General features: G+C 31.0%; 2 protein-coding genes across 2 annotated transcripts; both read right to left on the bottom strand.

The window, feature by feature from the left end:
• Positions 1-1,171: 1,171 nt before the first annotated feature.
• Positions 1,172-5,785, bottom strand: LOC108996603 (protein BOLA4, chloroplastic/mitochondrial-like). Its single transcript, XM_018972583.2, has 3 exons — positions 5,303-5,785; positions 2,561-2,628; positions 1,172-1,597 (listed from the first exon to the last, which is right to left on the bottom strand). The coding sequence occupies exons 1-3, from the start codon at positions 5,600-5,602 to the stop codon at positions 1,444-1,446; spliced, it is 522 nt and encodes a 173-aa protein (XP_018828128.1). The 5' UTR covers positions 5,603-5,785; the 3' UTR covers positions 1,172-1,443.
• Positions 5,786-6,058: 273 nt separating this feature from the next.
• Positions 6,059-7,780, bottom strand: LOC108996627 (benzyl alcohol O-benzoyltransferase-like). The gene is made up of 2 exons (XM_018972622.2): positions 7,240-7,780; positions 6,059-7,130 (listed from the first exon to the last, which is right to left on the bottom strand). Exons 1-2 carry the CDS (start codon positions 7,675-7,677, stop codon positions 6,201-6,203), a joined length of 1,368 nt encoding a protein of 455 aa, XP_018828167.2. The 5' UTR covers positions 7,678-7,780; the 3' UTR covers positions 6,059-6,200.
• Positions 7,781-18,315: the final 10,535 nt, after the last annotated feature.

Here is an 18,315-nt window from a genome sequence, read left to right on the forward strand (position 1 = left end):
AATATGTTGTAGATAAATCATTTTCCTTAATAAAAATCCAAAGTCCAAAATCACGTGACATGCCAACGTCAAGCGGGCACGCTGAGCAGTATCACTCAGGATGCCCGCTAGCAGCGCTCATGCAGAAATAGTTGCCTATTCTACAGGACATGTCTACTAACTAACATATTCATTTAAAATTATTAACCTTTTAGCAAGATAATAATATTATTACTAAAATGAGAAATACAATAAGAGAAGGCAGAGAGATTTAAAAAAATTAAAAAATAAACCAAAGTAGTAAATATAATACAGAAAATAAAAGAATCGAGAGATTTGTATAAAGAAAAATTCTATTTACAGTCTCCACTTGAGGATTGCATGTACAAGCCCCTTATTAAATGAGAAAAAGCATCATTTCAAGAGGGACAGTTTTGTAATTTTAAAAAAATTTAAAAATAAAATTACCTAGACTTACATTACAATCCCTAAATGGAGACTGTATCTAGCTCTTGTATATAAAATAAAAAGGTTTTATCTCATTATTTTTTTTTTTGCCCTAATATTAAGAAAAAAAAATCTTCCATCTAAGAAATTAAAACTACATCATCTTGATCGCAAAAGATCTCCTTTCTCGCATTTTTTATATTTTTAAAAGATGTTAAGAGCATTACTCGATAGTAAATACCCTCTACTTTTTTCTTTTCTTTTTCGGTTTTTTTCCCGAATAAAGATAGCAAAAAGTTAGGCCATGTCTAATAACTAACATATTTCGTTGAAAATCATTTTATACAATAAGAGAAAGGCAGAGAGATCAAAAAAATATAATACAGAAAATAAAAGAATCGAGACATTTGTATCCAAATAAGAAGGTTTTACCTCATATTTTTTCTAATATCAAGAAAAAAAATCTCCCATTAAAGAAAATAAATTATCGAATGGTGTACCTAACGAGTCTAATTACGTAAGGTCGGTGCTACTCCCACCGCTGGGAGCTCCTGCTAGGGCTCCCTGCTAATGTTTTCTATATTTTTTTTTTTTTACTTTTTTTTCATGTATTTTTTGACATTTTTAAAAAATTATAATATTATTAAAAAATACTTACTTAATCATTTAAAAAAATAATATTAAAAAAAATTTAAAAAGTCATAGCGGTAACTTTCAGCGGGAAGAACGAGTGAGAAGACTAGCATTTTCCAATTAGGTAAATGTTATCGATAGATCATGAAAAACATACCATTATTTTTCCTTTTCAGCCAAGACCTTGACATTTTATGTCGAAAAAGTCATGCATAAGAGTAAAATGGGAAAAAAAAACAATTAATCAGTCCTGTCAAGTGCAAGCTGTTCGGATAATAGAATGTAAAAGATGGTGATTCCAACAGACAACTGAGGCACATACTTTTATCACAAGACTTGCAACCAGAAAATCCATTAAAATGAATCTAGTGGCCTCAGTCTTCATCACTTTTTAGAAGCTGCTTCGTTGGGGGTTCGGGTAGTCATTTGGTCAACTGCATGCACTGTGCTCTGAAGCTCCTCCCAGATGGCTTTGTACACCATCCTCTGCCTGTTAACAGCTGATTGTCCCTCAAAGGCTGAAGAGATAACATCAATGCTGCAAGCACATGGCAGGTTGGATCAGTCTCATGGCTAAATAATGCCACACATCTATCTAACATATACATGCTACATGATCCAATAATCTGATGTTCACGCACTTGGGGATATCTTAACATGCATGAAGCGGATTCCTTAGGTCAAAAGAAAAAAAAGGTTAATGCGGCCGTGAGGTGCCTTATGCATAAACTTTTTTGGGTGGATAGTTTAATCAATTACATATTGCAAGCATTGTTGTTCGAACCTGTTAGACTGGAGACTTAAAACATTTCAATTTACCTGCATCGCTCCATGTTATACAATTGAATTAATTGAACAAGTAATACAAATATCATATTCTCAAGTGCATTGATAAACACTACAAAGTGAATCCTGAGGGGGTCAATCATTTTCAAGAGATTGAATTCATATGGAAATACAAGGTTTCTATGCAAAATAAGAACACTGATGCACTGAAGCGGAAACCTCCCTACTGTTTATCATGCATTCTGCTCTGATAGCATTAATCATGAAGATTCATTTTCAAAAGTACAATGGTATTTTTCAAATTCTTCTCCAGGGGAAAACGCCTGGGTGATGGCCTATACAACAATCCAGTCAAATTCTTTTTTAGCAGAAAATCATGGGTTCTTTTTTCCTTTTGATGTACCATATAGAGAACACTAGAGTGCTAATAAGAGCATGCCATCACTAAAACGTTCAGAAAGTTTGATGCCATCAATAATAACGGCTTTATTTGGATACCGTACTAAATGTACTGTCATTTACATACAACGGTAAATATGGGGAATTGCCATTAATCATACAGCCCACTAGCCCAGTAAATTCCAGTCACTTCTTACATTGAAAATGATATATCAATCGATTGATAAAGGAATCAAGCAAAATTGAATAAAGTTTTTCCATTATGATCTTAGTTTTCCAGATATATAGACATAAGCCAACAAGCACATGAGCTTACCTGACATGCCGTCCATCACCAGAAGCATCTTTTACAGTGACTAATTCTGCATTCAGATGTTCCTTGATCTGTTGAAGCATGCCAAACATATCATTTGTAAAGAGGGCAGGCAACTTCATTTAATTATTGAAAAAAAATAAAACAAGAAGCTTTTTGATGGAGGTGGACAAGCACAATCAACTCTAAAAAGAAACAGGAACAGAAAATAACAACTAAAGAAAATATATAGATAATCCGATCTTGGCATATTGGAATATCAACCTCCCCCCCCAACATCTCTCTGGAGTAACTGTTTATGTAGGGATTTCCAAATCACAAATCAATCTACAGAAAGAGCCACTGTCAAAATCACGCGCAAACTAATGACATAGTCATCCTCTCTCTCTCTCTCTCTCTCACAACACACACACACACATAAAATAAGAAGACTACCCATCCCTCTCTCTCTTCAATTTGCTACGAGCAGAATAAGTGCAGTATTTCTGCATCCTTGTTTAGTCCCTCTTAGACCTCCAGAATAAATAATGATGGAAATATTTAATGAGAAGAGGATTAAAACCATCACCTTATTTACCATAAATTGGTTCGGGTTCGTATTAATAACCTAAAAGGAAGGAGAAGCCTTTCCAACATTTAAAGTCAATGTTTCTTCTAGGCAAGACAATAGGCCTTGACTTCAATATAAAGTTTTGGCTAGGGGAAAGCTTGAAATAGTAACCTTGAAAATCCTTTTGGAAAAAATTAAGCAGTTGTGATGATGTATAGATCAGAATGTCATCTAAAGAAGAAGACGGCAGGGAAAGGGGTGTTCACTGTTCGTTCCTTCTATAAGGTTCTCACACAAGTTCCTGAGATACAGTTTTCCTGGAGGAGGCTTTGGCGTCATAAAGCTCCTCCCAAAGCTTCTTTCTTTGTGTGGACAGTGTCTTTAGGCAAGATTCTCATTACGGATAATCTGAGAAAGAGGAGGATAATCATTGTTGACTGGTGTTGCATGTGTAAAAGTGGGGGTGAGTCGGTTAATCATTTACTTTTACATTGTGAGGTAGCCGGGACTCTATGGGATGAGGTGTTTAAAAGAATGGACTTAGTGTGGGTTATGTTGGAAACCGTGTTGGATGTATTGGCTTGCTGGACCTCAATTCGAGGTGTGAGACAGATCATAGCGGTTTGGAAGATGATCCCCATTTGTATTATGTGGTGCTTGTGGCAAGAGCACAATGAGAGGACTTTTGAAGACAGAGAGATCTTTGGCGGAGCTAAAAATGTTATTTTTTAGGACTTTTTGTACTTGGGCCATTGTTGTGGACTTTAATGGCATAGACCTTCATGACTTCTTAGTTTTTAATGCACCTACATAATTAGGCCATTTTTAACTTTGTAATTGATAGTTGTTGGATTAATAAATACTTGTTTTACTTATAATAAAAACAGAAGAGGACGGCAGATTAGGAAGTCATTCACTGTGATTCAATATCTGACCATTGTGATAGCGGCTATTCAGAATGGAGTATTTTCTTGAAAAGGATTTCGAGATAGAATTGCCAATAAGATTATCATTTCCTAATCCAAGGTGTCAAATCCTTAAAGAACCATATAGGAACAGTTTCAATTTGTAGTCTTTGTACAGAAAATTCTCTTGTTTCTTCCCCCTTTTCCCTCTTCCTTTTATTTTTGTCTTTATTTTTTAAAACGTCTATTATTGTTTCTCATAGGGAATTTCTTATTTTATGGTACAGTCGGCTTGTTCAGCCCTTTTGCCAAAAACTCATTTGTCATGAACCGGCGGCTAGCATTGGGACAAGAACACGAAGAACCATAGAGTAGAGAAACTAATGGGCGTTGAACTGGAAGTGAGAAGTGAAGGCTGAAGTGTTAAGCGTTAAGTGCTTAAGTGCATAACTCGGAACGACAATGTCAGAAGGAAAGGGAAACGGTGCGTAGCGAGGTCCTGAAGGCAGAGTCGGTGTGCATGCGTTTTGATGTGGAGTCGTGAATGGGTGCGTGCGTTTCGGGTGAAATCTGAGCAGTGTGCGTGCGTTTTGAATTGGGCATGGGTGCGTGTGTTTTATGTTATGTTTTGGGCATTTAATAACTGTTAAACGCACCGTTTGAGTTGGAAGACTTCAAACAGTGCGTTGGGACAATGCTGGGATTAAAAGCCTGTGCATTACAAAGTAAAGATGAATTTCAATATTGAGTCTGTCATTTGAATTTGAAGTCAGTGAGGTTAGTTTATCATTTTGAAGAGTTAGTTACAAGTGAGAGAAATGTAAGAATAAGAAGGAAAGTGAGTGGAGAGGAACGCATTGAAGAATCTTATTGTAAGAGAATTTTATTGTAAGGAGGTTGGGAGCCCTCGAAGCACTCCCGTGGCAATACAAATTTCTCATAGTCTTTTTATCAAACATCTTCCGTGCACTCTGTTCTCTTCCTTGCAGCCACCGTCTCCAACGTATTCATCTTCCTCCATTACATACATTCACCCTCCAGGTTCTTAACATCATTCCTAATTACTCACTATAAACCATTCTAGAAAAGAGCCTGAACTTGCATATCCATTTAGGTTCAAGGGCAATTTTACCCATTTCAAATTTTCAAGACTTGAAAGCTCAGTTTTGATTGAATACGAATCAAATTCCAAATCTTATACTAAAACTCTATTACTAATTCAACAATCAAAGCAAAAAATATTTTCCCGGAAACAAATCCAATAAAAGCACAACACTTAACATTGCTCACCTTTTTCTCCATGGACTGCATGAGCGGGGATTCTACGGAGCCAGCATCGTTCACGTGCGCGGCTGGTGAGCTGAAGCACCGACCACCCACCGTCGGAAACCCGAACCCGGATGACCTTCCATAACAATAAGCTTCTCCGATACCATCTTTACTATGACTTCGGAGTTTGGTGCGCGCTCTAGTGAATAGTACAGCGGAGACAAAGGGTTTCGTTGGCTGGGCTTGGCGGAGGAAGAGACTCCTTGCCGCGCGCGACGAGGCTGCGAAAACGTACGGGCGCACTATCAGCGTCTGGGCCATCACTCAGACTCTGGTTCCGCAGTTATGGAGCTTCGCTCGCCCTCGAAGCGGGTAACAAATAACGGCCACGAAAGAGGAGAGCTATGGACTTTAACTTGGGCCGAGAATGCCTAAAATTTTAGACGTCACGATTAGAAAGGTTATTGGTCTCAGTTCTCACCGCACTGCCAATAAATTAATAATATTAAAACAATAGATAAAGGGGTAGTTTATAACATAACTTATTGATAAGAAAAACAAACCAAATTCATGAATTAAAAAGTTGAAATTTGAGAAAAGGAGAAACCCATTTGACCATTTGAGAAAATTTCCTATCATTGAAGAGTATTACAACACAAAGGATTACTAGGAAAATAAAGAGAAGTGTTACAGTTATAAAAAAAAATTTAAAAATAATCTCACAAATTGATATGATTTTATATGATAGCACTATAGTAAAAGGGCACAAAAACAAAATTAACAAAAGTACGCACACACTATTATTGCATATAATACTAATAAAAAATAATAATACATCATCACATGGATATGGATGGATTGGATTATCTCTCTTTTATCTTACAACAAGCACAGCCATTTTGGTAAAAGATTGTGGGGATCACAGGCTAGACGCAATGAAAGTGGATTTCTTCCCACTATCTTGATTTTCCTTCAAAAAGTAATCCATCTCCTTCGCAAATCTTTCCATGGCTACCGCAGGCAAGCAGATTGGCATCACTATTCCATCCTCTCCCTTACTGTTCTTAAATGGAATATAAAAGCTCGCCACTCCTGGAATGGCTCCTACACCACCTTTGGCTGGCCCACCATAAGCAGCCTTGCCCCATCCGAAATCAACCTCTCCAAACCCGGCACGTGTCACATCCGATACGAGATACGTCCTCACCACCGTGAAGTGGGGTCGGCCTCTAATCACCATCAAATCCGCCAGCGACCTCATGTACTCCTCGTCCACGTCGTTCTTGGCCTTCCTCACCAGTTCCAAAGCATAGCCCAACGGATTGTCGCAGAGCTTTCCGGCGGTCGTGAGCGCCACGGAGAACGCGAAAGCGTTGCCGTAGTAGCCGGTCGGCAATGGAGGGTTGAATCTGGAACGCGCATTGACTATGCACAGAATTCGAACCTCCTCGTCGCGGTCGGGCTGGAGTGCCATGGTACGGCAACGCCAGAGGCAGGCGGTAAGTATCTCGAACGTGGAACACTGGCTGAGGTGGTGCGGCACGAACCTGCGGAGGGCGGAAACCTCGGTGGGGCCGAAGAAGAAGGAGCGATGAGCCATGTCGTCGAGGGGGATGATGGTCCCTTTCGTGTCAGCCACTTCATCGTACTCGTGGAGCGTGCGCGTCAAGCGCGGTGGGTCCCTCGCGTTGAGGAGATGCCTCTGCCACACTGGCGGGATGGAAGGGGCACTTGATCTGCGAGCTATCTCTCCCACGGCCGCCATGAACTGGACCAGGCCAGCAGCATCGCTCATGGTGTGGTTGAGGCGCAGCGCAAAGATGAACCCGCCGCACTTGAGACGTGTCACCTTCAAGTCGGATATCCCAATAGAATGAGTCAACACAGCAACACAACAATTTCTAATATATATATGTAAATTTCAAAATCCTTAGCGAGTTCTCTAGTTGAATATGTACCTGAATAAGCAGTAATGGGCAATCAAGGACTCCTCCGGATCCCGGAACATCAAAAAGAAGTTCCTCCCAGCATGGAAATGGAGGTTGAAGAGCATCACCAAACTGTTTCAGTGTCACGTCGGCATCGGCCTCGATGAACAAGACACCCTCACCCGTGCATTCAACTACAAGTTTCCTGCCAGGCCCTTCCCTAAGCCTACCGGCAAATGGGTAGTAGAACACCAGAGTTTCTGCAAGTGCCTCTCTGATGACTTTCACGGGATCGCTTTCTTTCATCGAGGGATCATATCTGTAGAACTGAATCACCGGGATTTGGAAACGAAGACCCTCTTGATCGTCGATATCAGAGAGTTGTTTGAATTCGTGGGGTGTGGGCTTAGATGGAGAAACCAGTTCTGGTTCGCGCCTTCGTACTGTGAAAACCAGAGAGCCGGCCATGCCGAGAAGATGGGTTTGATCAGAGGAAGAAAGAAAGTGATAAGGGAGCTAGCTTTGGTGGTTGGCTATATAATTGTCAGGTGCGAGTGTACTATGTTGCGATTTCTGAGGTGATATTTATAGAGAGAGAGAGTGGAACAAAAGAGCACAAATTTCTGGTGTCGTCAGTAGTGTAGCGTGGGGTATTTACCGGTGGTTGTTGTGAGAAAGTGCAGCGTGATTGTCATGGCTGCATGGATTGGAATTCCATAAATAATGACTTGACTAAACAGGGATCCATCGGCTTATGAACTGGCTTACGGCTTCAAAGCTCTTTAATTTGTAATTACCAAAGTGGTTAAAAAGTATAAACTTACTATTTTGTAACAATTATTGAAAATTGATATTTGTAATTTTAAATTATGTAAATTTTATATATTTTTTTTTAAAAAAAGGGTAAATATGGAATTATACGAAAAAGATTAAATTTTTTAATAATAAATCTTATTCTTTTTCAAAATGAATGTTCATGACTTTCAAAATATAATTATTTTATATTTAAAATAAAAAATCAAATAAAATTAAAAATAATTTTAATGAAATGTGAAGTAGGACATCTCTAACCACTTGATGCAAAGGGATGGCTAACCACCTATTTGAGACTAGGGTCGATCACCACCTAGACCATAAAATGGGTTGTCATTAGAGTTAGTAAAATCCTATATACCACACTTACATCACATTTACATTCCACTAGGTAAAAAGATGAAAGTGAGATAAGATTATGGTGTTTAGCATTACTCTTAGGGTACGTTTGGGTGTTGAAAAGTGTTGAGAAGTGTTGAGAATGTTTGTGAATAGTTATGAGTAGAGATTGGAGTGAGTTTGTGGGTCCCATTGAGAGTATTTTAAGTTGTTTGGATGTGTGAAGTATGTTGAGTTGTTGACTTTTGAGTAAGTAGTTGATAAATGTGTGAGTCCCATAAATATTATAGTGATTTTATTTTTAGTAATAAATATTATAATGATTTTATTATAGTGATTTTTTAATATTAATAAATATTGTAGTGATTTTATTTTACTTTTATATATAATAATGATAAATAGTATAATGATTTTATTTTTAATTTATATATAATTGTGATAAATATTATAATGATTTTATTTATATATATATAATAGTTATAAATATTATAGTAATGTTATTTTTTATTTATATATTATAGTGATTTTATTTTTAATTTATATATAATAGTGATAAATATTATAGTAGTTTATTTTTTATTTATATATAATAGTGATTTTATTTTTTATTTATATATTATAGTGATTTTATTTTTTATTTATATATTATAGTGATTTTATTTTTTATTTATATTTAATAGTGATAAATATTATAGTGATTTTATTTATTATTTATATATTATAGTGATTTTATTTATTATTTATATATTATAGCAATTTTATTTTTTATTTATATATAATAGTGATAAATATTTTTTATTTATATATTATAGTGATTTTTATTTATTTATATATTATAATGATTTTTTTTATATTTAATAGTGATAAATATTATAGTGATTTTATTTATTATTTATATATTATAGTGATTTTATTTATTATTTATATATTATAATGATTTTATTTTTTTATTTATATTTAATAGTGATAAATATTATAGTGATTTTATTTTTTATTTATATATTATAGTGATTTTATTTTTTATTTATATATTATAGTGATTTTATTTTTTATTTATATATAATAGTGATAAATATTTTTTATTTATATATTATAGTGATTTTTTATTATTTATATATTATAATGATTTTTTTTGTTTATATTTAAAAGTGATAAATATTATAGTGATTTTATTTTTTATTTATATATTATAGTGATTTTATTTTTTATTTATATATTATAGTGATAAATATTTTTTATTTATATATTATAGTGATTTTATTTTTTATTTATATATTATAGTAATTTTATTTTTTATTTATATATTATAGTGATAAATATTTTTTATTTATATATTATAGTGATTTTTTATTATTTATATATTATAATGATTTTATTATTTATATTTAATAGTGATAAATATTATAGTGATTTTATTTTTTATTTATATATAATAGTGATAAATATTTTTTATTTATATATTATAGTGTTTTTATTTTTTATTTATATATTATAGTGATTTTATTTATTTATATATTATAACGATTTTTTTTATTTATATTTAATAGTTATAAATATTATAGTGATTTTATTTTTTATTTATATATAATAGTGATAAGTATTATAGAATGTTTGTGAATAGTTATGAGTAGAGATTGAAGTGAGTTTGTGGGTCCCATTGAGAGTATTTTAAGTTGTTTGGTATGTGAAGTATTTTCAAAAGTACGAGAATACTTGGAAAGTGTTGAGGACACTTGGTCACCCAAACACAGCCTTAGAGTTAACCTTGAAATAATGTTCATGATGTCCGAAGAATAAAGAAATTGTGAGTAATTGATCATTCCAATCACATATATATGTAGATTGATGTCTCATCTAAGAGTAATGCTAAACACCATAATCTTATTATAGGTTAAAATTTAAAGAATTTATTGTTTTTTTTTTATTGTTATTGTGGCTATTAATAAATATAGATTTTAATTTTTATGTGAAATTATATTAATAAGGTCAAATGGGTTATGCATGCTAGTTTACCTCATCTACATTAAACAGATTGATATTAATTGTGTTGTGTTGACCTATTTTTAATTAATTATTAAACAAGTCAAAATGATTGACACGACACGACCTATTATTTAAACGGATCAGATTAGAATTTGAAATTTTGACACGATTAGATTAACGGGTCGGGGTCATATTGACTCATATAGTCAAATGTTCATAACTTGACACAACTATAAACACAAATTTCCATCCTTTACTCTCATCTAATTAAAATTATTTTAAATAAATATATTAAATCTTAATGGTTGACATAGCACTTATAGATAAGAGTAAAGCTAGCGTGCCACTTGCAGCTTACCATTGCAAGTGACCGTTAGTGTAAAGTTAGTATTTTTTTTTTTATCCAATTTTTTTATTCATATTTTTGTATCATTTTTAAAAATTTTAAAAAAATATAAAAAAATACATCAATATATTAAAAATCACTTCTTTAATCATTAAATAAAAAAATATATTATTATTTTGTTTTTTCGCAACGCTGTCAAATAGCTTTGTGCGGTAAAGTAACTTTTTCCTATAGACAATCCACGTGGTTTCAGTGATTGACTTGTGAAATCTATAAAGGATTCCCGCGCTTTTGGTAAATATTTATAGGTGGATAATTAAGTTTGGCAGTCCACATGTCTTGCGCCAAAAACGATTATCTTTATATTTATAAATTAAGAATTAGTTTAAGTGATATTCTCCATTTTGTAGTTTATTATTTTAATATGATCGAAGAAAACTTAAAAGGAAAAAAAAAATGACAACTAATAAATAAATAGAAGCCATGGAAAGAACGTGTAAGAGTTTTTCCATGTTCTAATACTTACGGATGTATTTGAGACTATTTAATTATAAAATTCCGGCTTCACCTTTTGGTTTGCCATGCATGTTTAAAACACGTGTTTGGGGAATGCTACTGGTTGAGTTTAGATGTTGAAGTGAGTTGAGTTGAGATGATAAAATATTATTAGAATATTATTTTTTAATATTATTATTATAATAAGATTTGAAAAAATTGAATTATTTATTATATTTTATATTGAGATTTAAAAAAGTTGTAATGATAAGTTGAGATGAGTTGAGAGTAGTTTATGTTCCAAACGCACCCTAAATGCTAAATCCTCTGGATTCCCAGTCACTTAATTATAATAACTAATAAATTTGCGATTTGACTTTTGAGTAGTGTTCCGCTTTTACGTACCATTGTTTGGAGTCTGTGGAAATATAGAAACTATCATTTATTTCAACAACAAGACTCTGGGGTTATGTACATTAATGTAGATAAGTGTCTTGCCTATGCTAAGAGCTATATAATTGTAAAGTCTCATCATTTGCTAGCAAGCAATTAGCAAAGACTGTTTTTTCGTCGAGTCCACCACCACAATGTAAGGTTAAACTTAATTTTGTTGGTGCGTTGTTTCAATCTTTTAGTCATGTTAGACTTGGGGTGATTGTTCGTAATGATAATGGAGAGGAAACTAATCTGCTTGATGTTGATGAAATAAAAGCTATGGCTGCATTTCGAGGTTTGCAAATGGTTTTGCATATAGGTTTTGCATTCCGATTTGATACTAGCTAGAAGGAGATTGCTTGGTTGTTATTGATTTGATTCGAGCAAGCGGTGCTACTTTATCAAGTCAGAATCTTTTGACGGGTAGATTCAACTTCTCCTTCGTAAGTTCATGGCTTATGAAGTGACTCTCCTTCATAAGTTCATGATTTATGGAGTGACTCATGTTGGACGATAAGAGAATGATGTAGCTCATTTATTGGTTCGACATGCACGACTTATTGATGATACTATACAATGGCATCAATGTCCAGATTTTCTCCTAGCTCAAATCTTGTTAGATGCTGAGATGTAATGTGTTATCTGTTTATATGTATACATTGTCATTGTGAATGAAATATTTGATATTATCAATAAATAAATAAATTTGCAAATTCGATAAGAATATGATGCTAGATTAAAGAACTACAACCTGATTATACGGGATTAATAAATTGATCGATTTCATATTAATCTGCTTAATTCACAATTGACCCACATAGCATGTTTAATTAAATTAAGATTTTTCATGTACATTATAAATAGCTAATGATATGCTTAAGGTAATAACTCTCTTGCGCAAATAAATTTTAAGGACCATCAAATTTAGAGAATCTTCACTTAAATTATTTGAATTATATTTGTGAAGAAAATTATATTTGTAATATTGAGTGGAAAACTACGTGTGCAATCCCATTGATGAATGAGGATAAAAGGAAAAAAAATATCATTTTAAAATTGATATCATTTTAATTTTAATTTTTTTTTAAATATAACTATATAAATTTGCATGAGTAGTTTCTATTTTGAGACTGTATATAGAGTAATTCATTTGTGCAAGACTCATTGCCGAAAGCCTGTGCACCTCTATCCCTGCAATCAGTTGTAACTTTGTTTTTGGAGACACGGTGAAAATTAAAATTAAAATTAAAAAAAAAAAAAGATTAGTGATGTGCAAATAACTAGTGAGAGACTTTTTGGCGTTGAAATGTAATATAATTCTCTTTGTTTTGGTTTTTTGATGTCGTATTCGTTTATTTAGAGGTGTAATATATTGAACCCTAATTAATTTTGATGCCATATAATTTGGATAAGTGGTGAGAAGGAGGCCGACATCTCTAATATGAACGAATATATGTAGGGTCCCTAATCATCAATGTGAATTATTGACGGACGCCCCCATTAATTCAAAACATTTGACTGCTGTACGTACCATCCCAGGAAGTTCTCATTTATGTGAACTTAAATGATAACACATGATGATCAGTACTAAAAGGACATCCAACGAGATGCATGCCCAAACCCTCCGACGATGTTTGACCTATTTTAATAGAATGAAAATGCTAGTAAAAGTTTGGAGTACTGTGAGATGAGATTAAAATTTTATGAATAATAGTGTAATAATTTGAGTGTTTTATGAAATTTTAAAAAATGAGAGAGAAAAAAGTTAAATAAAAAATATTATAAAGTTAAAATATTATTATAATAAAGTTTCTTAATATTATTTTTATTTGGAGATTTGAAAAAATTGAATTATTTTTTATTTTTTGTTTGAAAGTTTGGAAAAGTTATAATGATTAGTTTGAAAAATTTATAATAATTAGTTTGAAAATATTTAAATGAATAATGAAAAAAAAAATGAAAATGCACTGGAGGGCATGGCAGCTAGTGTTGTCCTAATTTAGTAGAATTAATTAATCAGGGTCTTACTTTCTCAAACAATAAAAAAATAATTGAAAATTTCTATATACAACATTACTATTCTATTATTTAAGATGTGATAAATTTATTATTATTAAATATTTATATCATTTAATAGTAATAAATGTGTCACATCTTATATAGTGGGATGAAAATATGATAGTAGTGCGGTGTATAGCATTATTCAAAATAATTTGAAAAAAAAAATGGTATGTAATCAAATAAAAAAAATATTTTCAAGCCTGTGCATGTGTATAGCACACCTAATAAAGTACTTAAATGACGTAATTTGATTTGGAATATAAATTTTATAATTTAAATATTACAAAAGTAAATCTTATTATTTAAGTGATATAAATTATGTGATCTATATACGGACTTAATAATAGAATAAATTTATTTAAATACCGATTGAAATAGGCCAAAATTAACGAGAGAGATTTTTTTTTAAAAACAATTAAGAAAAATAAGTGAATCAACTAAATTGGTTTACTCGTTGCAATAAAAGAAAACTAGTTCTGGTTTTTTTAATCACAAAATCCCCATATTAATTAACCTGTTGTCATATACTTTTAAAATGAATGAAGCCATATAACTTGGACTTATGGCTTGAGCTGAAAGTAGAGGAGGCTGTGGAGCCCTTTTAAGATAGCACAAATTAAATAAGGGACGGTTCATGTTTATAGATGAGATAAGATGATTTTAAATGAAATATAAAAGTTAAAAAGAATTTTATTAAAATATTATTTTTTAATATTATTATTATTTTAATATTTAAAAAAATTAAATTATTTATTATATTTTATGTAAAAATTTAAAAAAATTATAATAATAGAATAAGATGAAATAAAATAATTTCTAAATTCAAAGATATCAAGTGTAAACTAAATTTTATAAGCATCCACACAAAAATAAAAAATAAAAAAATGCCAAGGACAAGACCTAAAAGCCAAAAGGGAAGCCAAGTCAATGCTGAAATCAGGTCGTTTACGCTGAAGGAAACCACGCATTTCTTGGCAAATAATACACACTTTCCTGGCATCTTCATGCATGGCAGTTCCACCAACTTTTTTTTTTTTTTTTTTAAAAAGGGATTATATATATATATATATATATATTGATTTTATTAATAAATCTTGACTTATAGTGAAAAAATACATATTAAATTAATCTTGATTTTATTTTTGAACACACATGACATGATATAGTTTCTAATTTGTAAAAATCCCTCTATATATTGATCTTGATCTATTGATCATCTCGTTAAATTAATCATATATAATGATCATAATCACCAATTAAGCTGATCCATTTATCTTTGGATTACTAGACAGATCACTCGAAAAGGATGGTTTAGATGATGATCTTTAAAATTTAAATTTCAAAATGGTAGATGCCAGCCAGAGCTAGCTAGAAATGATTTGATCATCTGCATGCAGCAGCAGCAGTAGTAGTACTGTATTAATGATTGGATTAAAATATAAATATTTCTGTAGGTACGTTACAGGTATATGATTAAGTAAAGGTAAGTCAACTATTCATGAATCATGATCGATCTTCCACTTAATTAATTCGTTTTTATTAATTGGCATTTGATATATAGAATATTTAAAAAGTAGACTGCGATTCAATAATAAAATAATTGCTAAATGACAAAAATATGTTCAGTGCAATAACTCTTTTGGTTGTTGAATATTTTTCAAGGGTCAAGTTGCATGTGGATTGGAAACCCTCAAAATATTTGGTCCATACTCGTCATTTTCAATCAAAATGATATACAACACCCTGTTGCCACTATTATATATTGAAAACCCAAAAAAATTAATATATATATATATATAAACAAATTACATGAACTCATGATGAAGTACTGGCCGATCGATCGGTTAGGAGAAATACTACTTAATATCGTTTCAACTATCATTATTTTGTCATTTATTAACGTGTCAATCATATATAGATATGAGATTGATGATTAATCGATACCAAAAACTTTTTTTAAAAAAGAAAAATATATATGATTTTGCATGTAATCTTGACATGTTATGATAAATATAAAAGAATATTTAATATTTTTCTTACAAAATCTTATAATTATTCATAGATTAAAGTATGTATGCATTCAAAATTGTGTGCTAGTACTACTACTGTTTTCAGGATTTGTGGAGAGGAGTGTGATGCTCATGTAGATGTTGGGTGCACTAGGAAAAAAATAAATAATGGTGGTGGAATTAAGCGTCGTGTATTTATTTTAAAAAAAATAAATAAATATGAGAATTACATAAAAAAAATTAATTTTTTAATGATAGTTTCCACTCTTTTTTAAAAGAAGTATGTGTCACTTATACAACTCATAACTATATTTAACATTACTATATATAAAAATTTCATAAAATGTGTCACATTAGTTTTAGTAAGTGTGACTGTAAATTAAAAAAAAAATTAAGATGAAAAGTACTATACTCATCTAACTTACATACCGAGCAGAGTAAAATATAGGATCATGATCACAGGCGACGGAAACTGTTAAATGTACATAAGAAAAGGTTATAAAGAATTTACTTCTCCACATGTCATTTATTGATATATTGAAAATCATGAAATTTAGATTTTAAAATAAAACTAATAAAATGAGTTTTGTAAGTATGTGTGACACTACTCAAGGTAGAAACCTAATTCGAAGAGTACTTTGAATAGATCCATATATTTTCACTTATTTTGTTCAGATTTTTGGGGCTCATATAGCCTATGATCTTGATATACCACTTTCACAGTTAATGATATTTTCTAAAACATTATCTAATGAAATTGAACAATGAGATCTAACCTAATTAATTAGTTTAGAAATTAAAATTGATAGATCAGTTACAACTTTTAAACAACTTTAACACAATTAGGGTTAACAAAAGTAAATTAAGTTTTAACTGCCGATTGTGAGATATTGTGATTAAATTAAAGGGAAAAAATATTATTTTAATAATAATTAATTATATTAAAAGAGAAATGGTACTTGCAGTCGCGAGTGTGCAAGCGCCGTACAATCGTTTTGAAAAAAGTGAATAAATATGAGATCCATATGAAAAGAAAAAATCCACTCTTTTTTAAAATGATTACACGATATTTATGTATTCTATAATTGTATATAACATTATCTATATTAAAATTTGGTATAATAAATAGTAACCCTATCATAACTTTTAAATTTACTTTACTGATCTCTCAAAGTGGAATAAAACACATGTTGATGCTATACACCTTTCTCTTTTCATTGATCTAATCTGATGTACTTGTTTGGATTTTAGTTATAATTCGGAGCAAAACTTTCAAAACCGATATATAAATAAACTAATAAAAGTGGGAAAGAAAGTCCAAGAGAAAGGACAATAATTTCACGTACTCCAAGAGGGTGCTTTATTTTGATTAATGCTAATTAGTTGGCAAACCCCTATACATTCTTTTTTAAATAGTATTGAATTTATTATTAAAAAATCATTTTTTTATATTTATTTTTTTAAATAAATATCCGACGCTTATACATTTTAGATCTCTTCTGTCTTTTTCTTTAAAATAAACCGAAAAAAAAATAGTCTCAATCACAAAACCTATATATAGATGGGTATAAGAACATGAAAGGTTATTAGGTGGATTTTGGATAATGAGATGAAGTAAAATGAGATAATTTTAAATGAAAGTTAAATATTAAATAAAATATTATTTTTTAATAATATTATTATTTTAGTATTATTTAAAAATTTTAAATTATTTATTATATTTTATGTAAAAATTTAAAAAAATTATAATAATAAGATGAATTATTTTTTGCATCCAAACCTAAAATGATACCAAACATTCGATGTGTTTGATCCGTGCATGAAACAAATGCATAACATTGTATTGTCTCAACAAATTCTTGTTTGATGTCCAATCCATCGAATAATCTTCTCAAAGTACCAAACAACTTCCTATGAGTTTGGATGTTGAAGTGAGTTGAGTTGAGTTGAGTTGAGATGATAAAATATTGATAAAATATTATTTTTTAATATTATTATTATTTTAAAATTTGAAAAAATTAAATTATTTATTATATTTTATATTAGAATTTGAAAAAGTTGTAATGATGAGTTGAGATGAGTTGAGAGTAATTTACTAATCAAACGCAGCGTAAATCATGTGGAGAGTAATACATATTTTCTTGATCTTTCTGTCTCTCTCCTGTCTTACAAAAGAACATAACTGCTTTGTATGCCGAAGTCTTGCACAGGATTTTCACAAGCTAATTGACTGAACATGATTAAGAAAATTTTCAACTAACTCTAGTGGATGTAATGTTCTATATGATATCTGGTTAATTACTACCCTTATCTTCCGTGTCAATCTCTCCGGCTAAAGGTCTTCGTGCATGTTGCATCATTACATATGAATAAATATGAAATCTACATAAAATAATTAATTTTTTAATAATAAACCTTTTTCTTTTTAAAAAAAAAACGTGTAATATTTACATGACGCATAATTGTATCTAGTATGACTCAAAAGTACATTTTATACCATCAAATTATCATTTTTTTTCAATTTACACTACAAACCATCCAAATTCTCGATTTGCACTCTCTACATAATTATATTTTAAAATTAGGATATTTTGTAAAATAATTATTATTTTATTAATTTATCTT

This window comes from Juglans regia, chromosome 13, assembly GCF_001411555.2.
Source record: "Juglans regia cultivar Chandler chromosome 13, Walnut 2.0, whole genome shotgun sequence".
Taxonomy (NCBI): domain Eukaryota; kingdom Viridiplantae; phylum Streptophyta; class Magnoliopsida; order Fagales; family Juglandaceae; genus Juglans; species Juglans regia.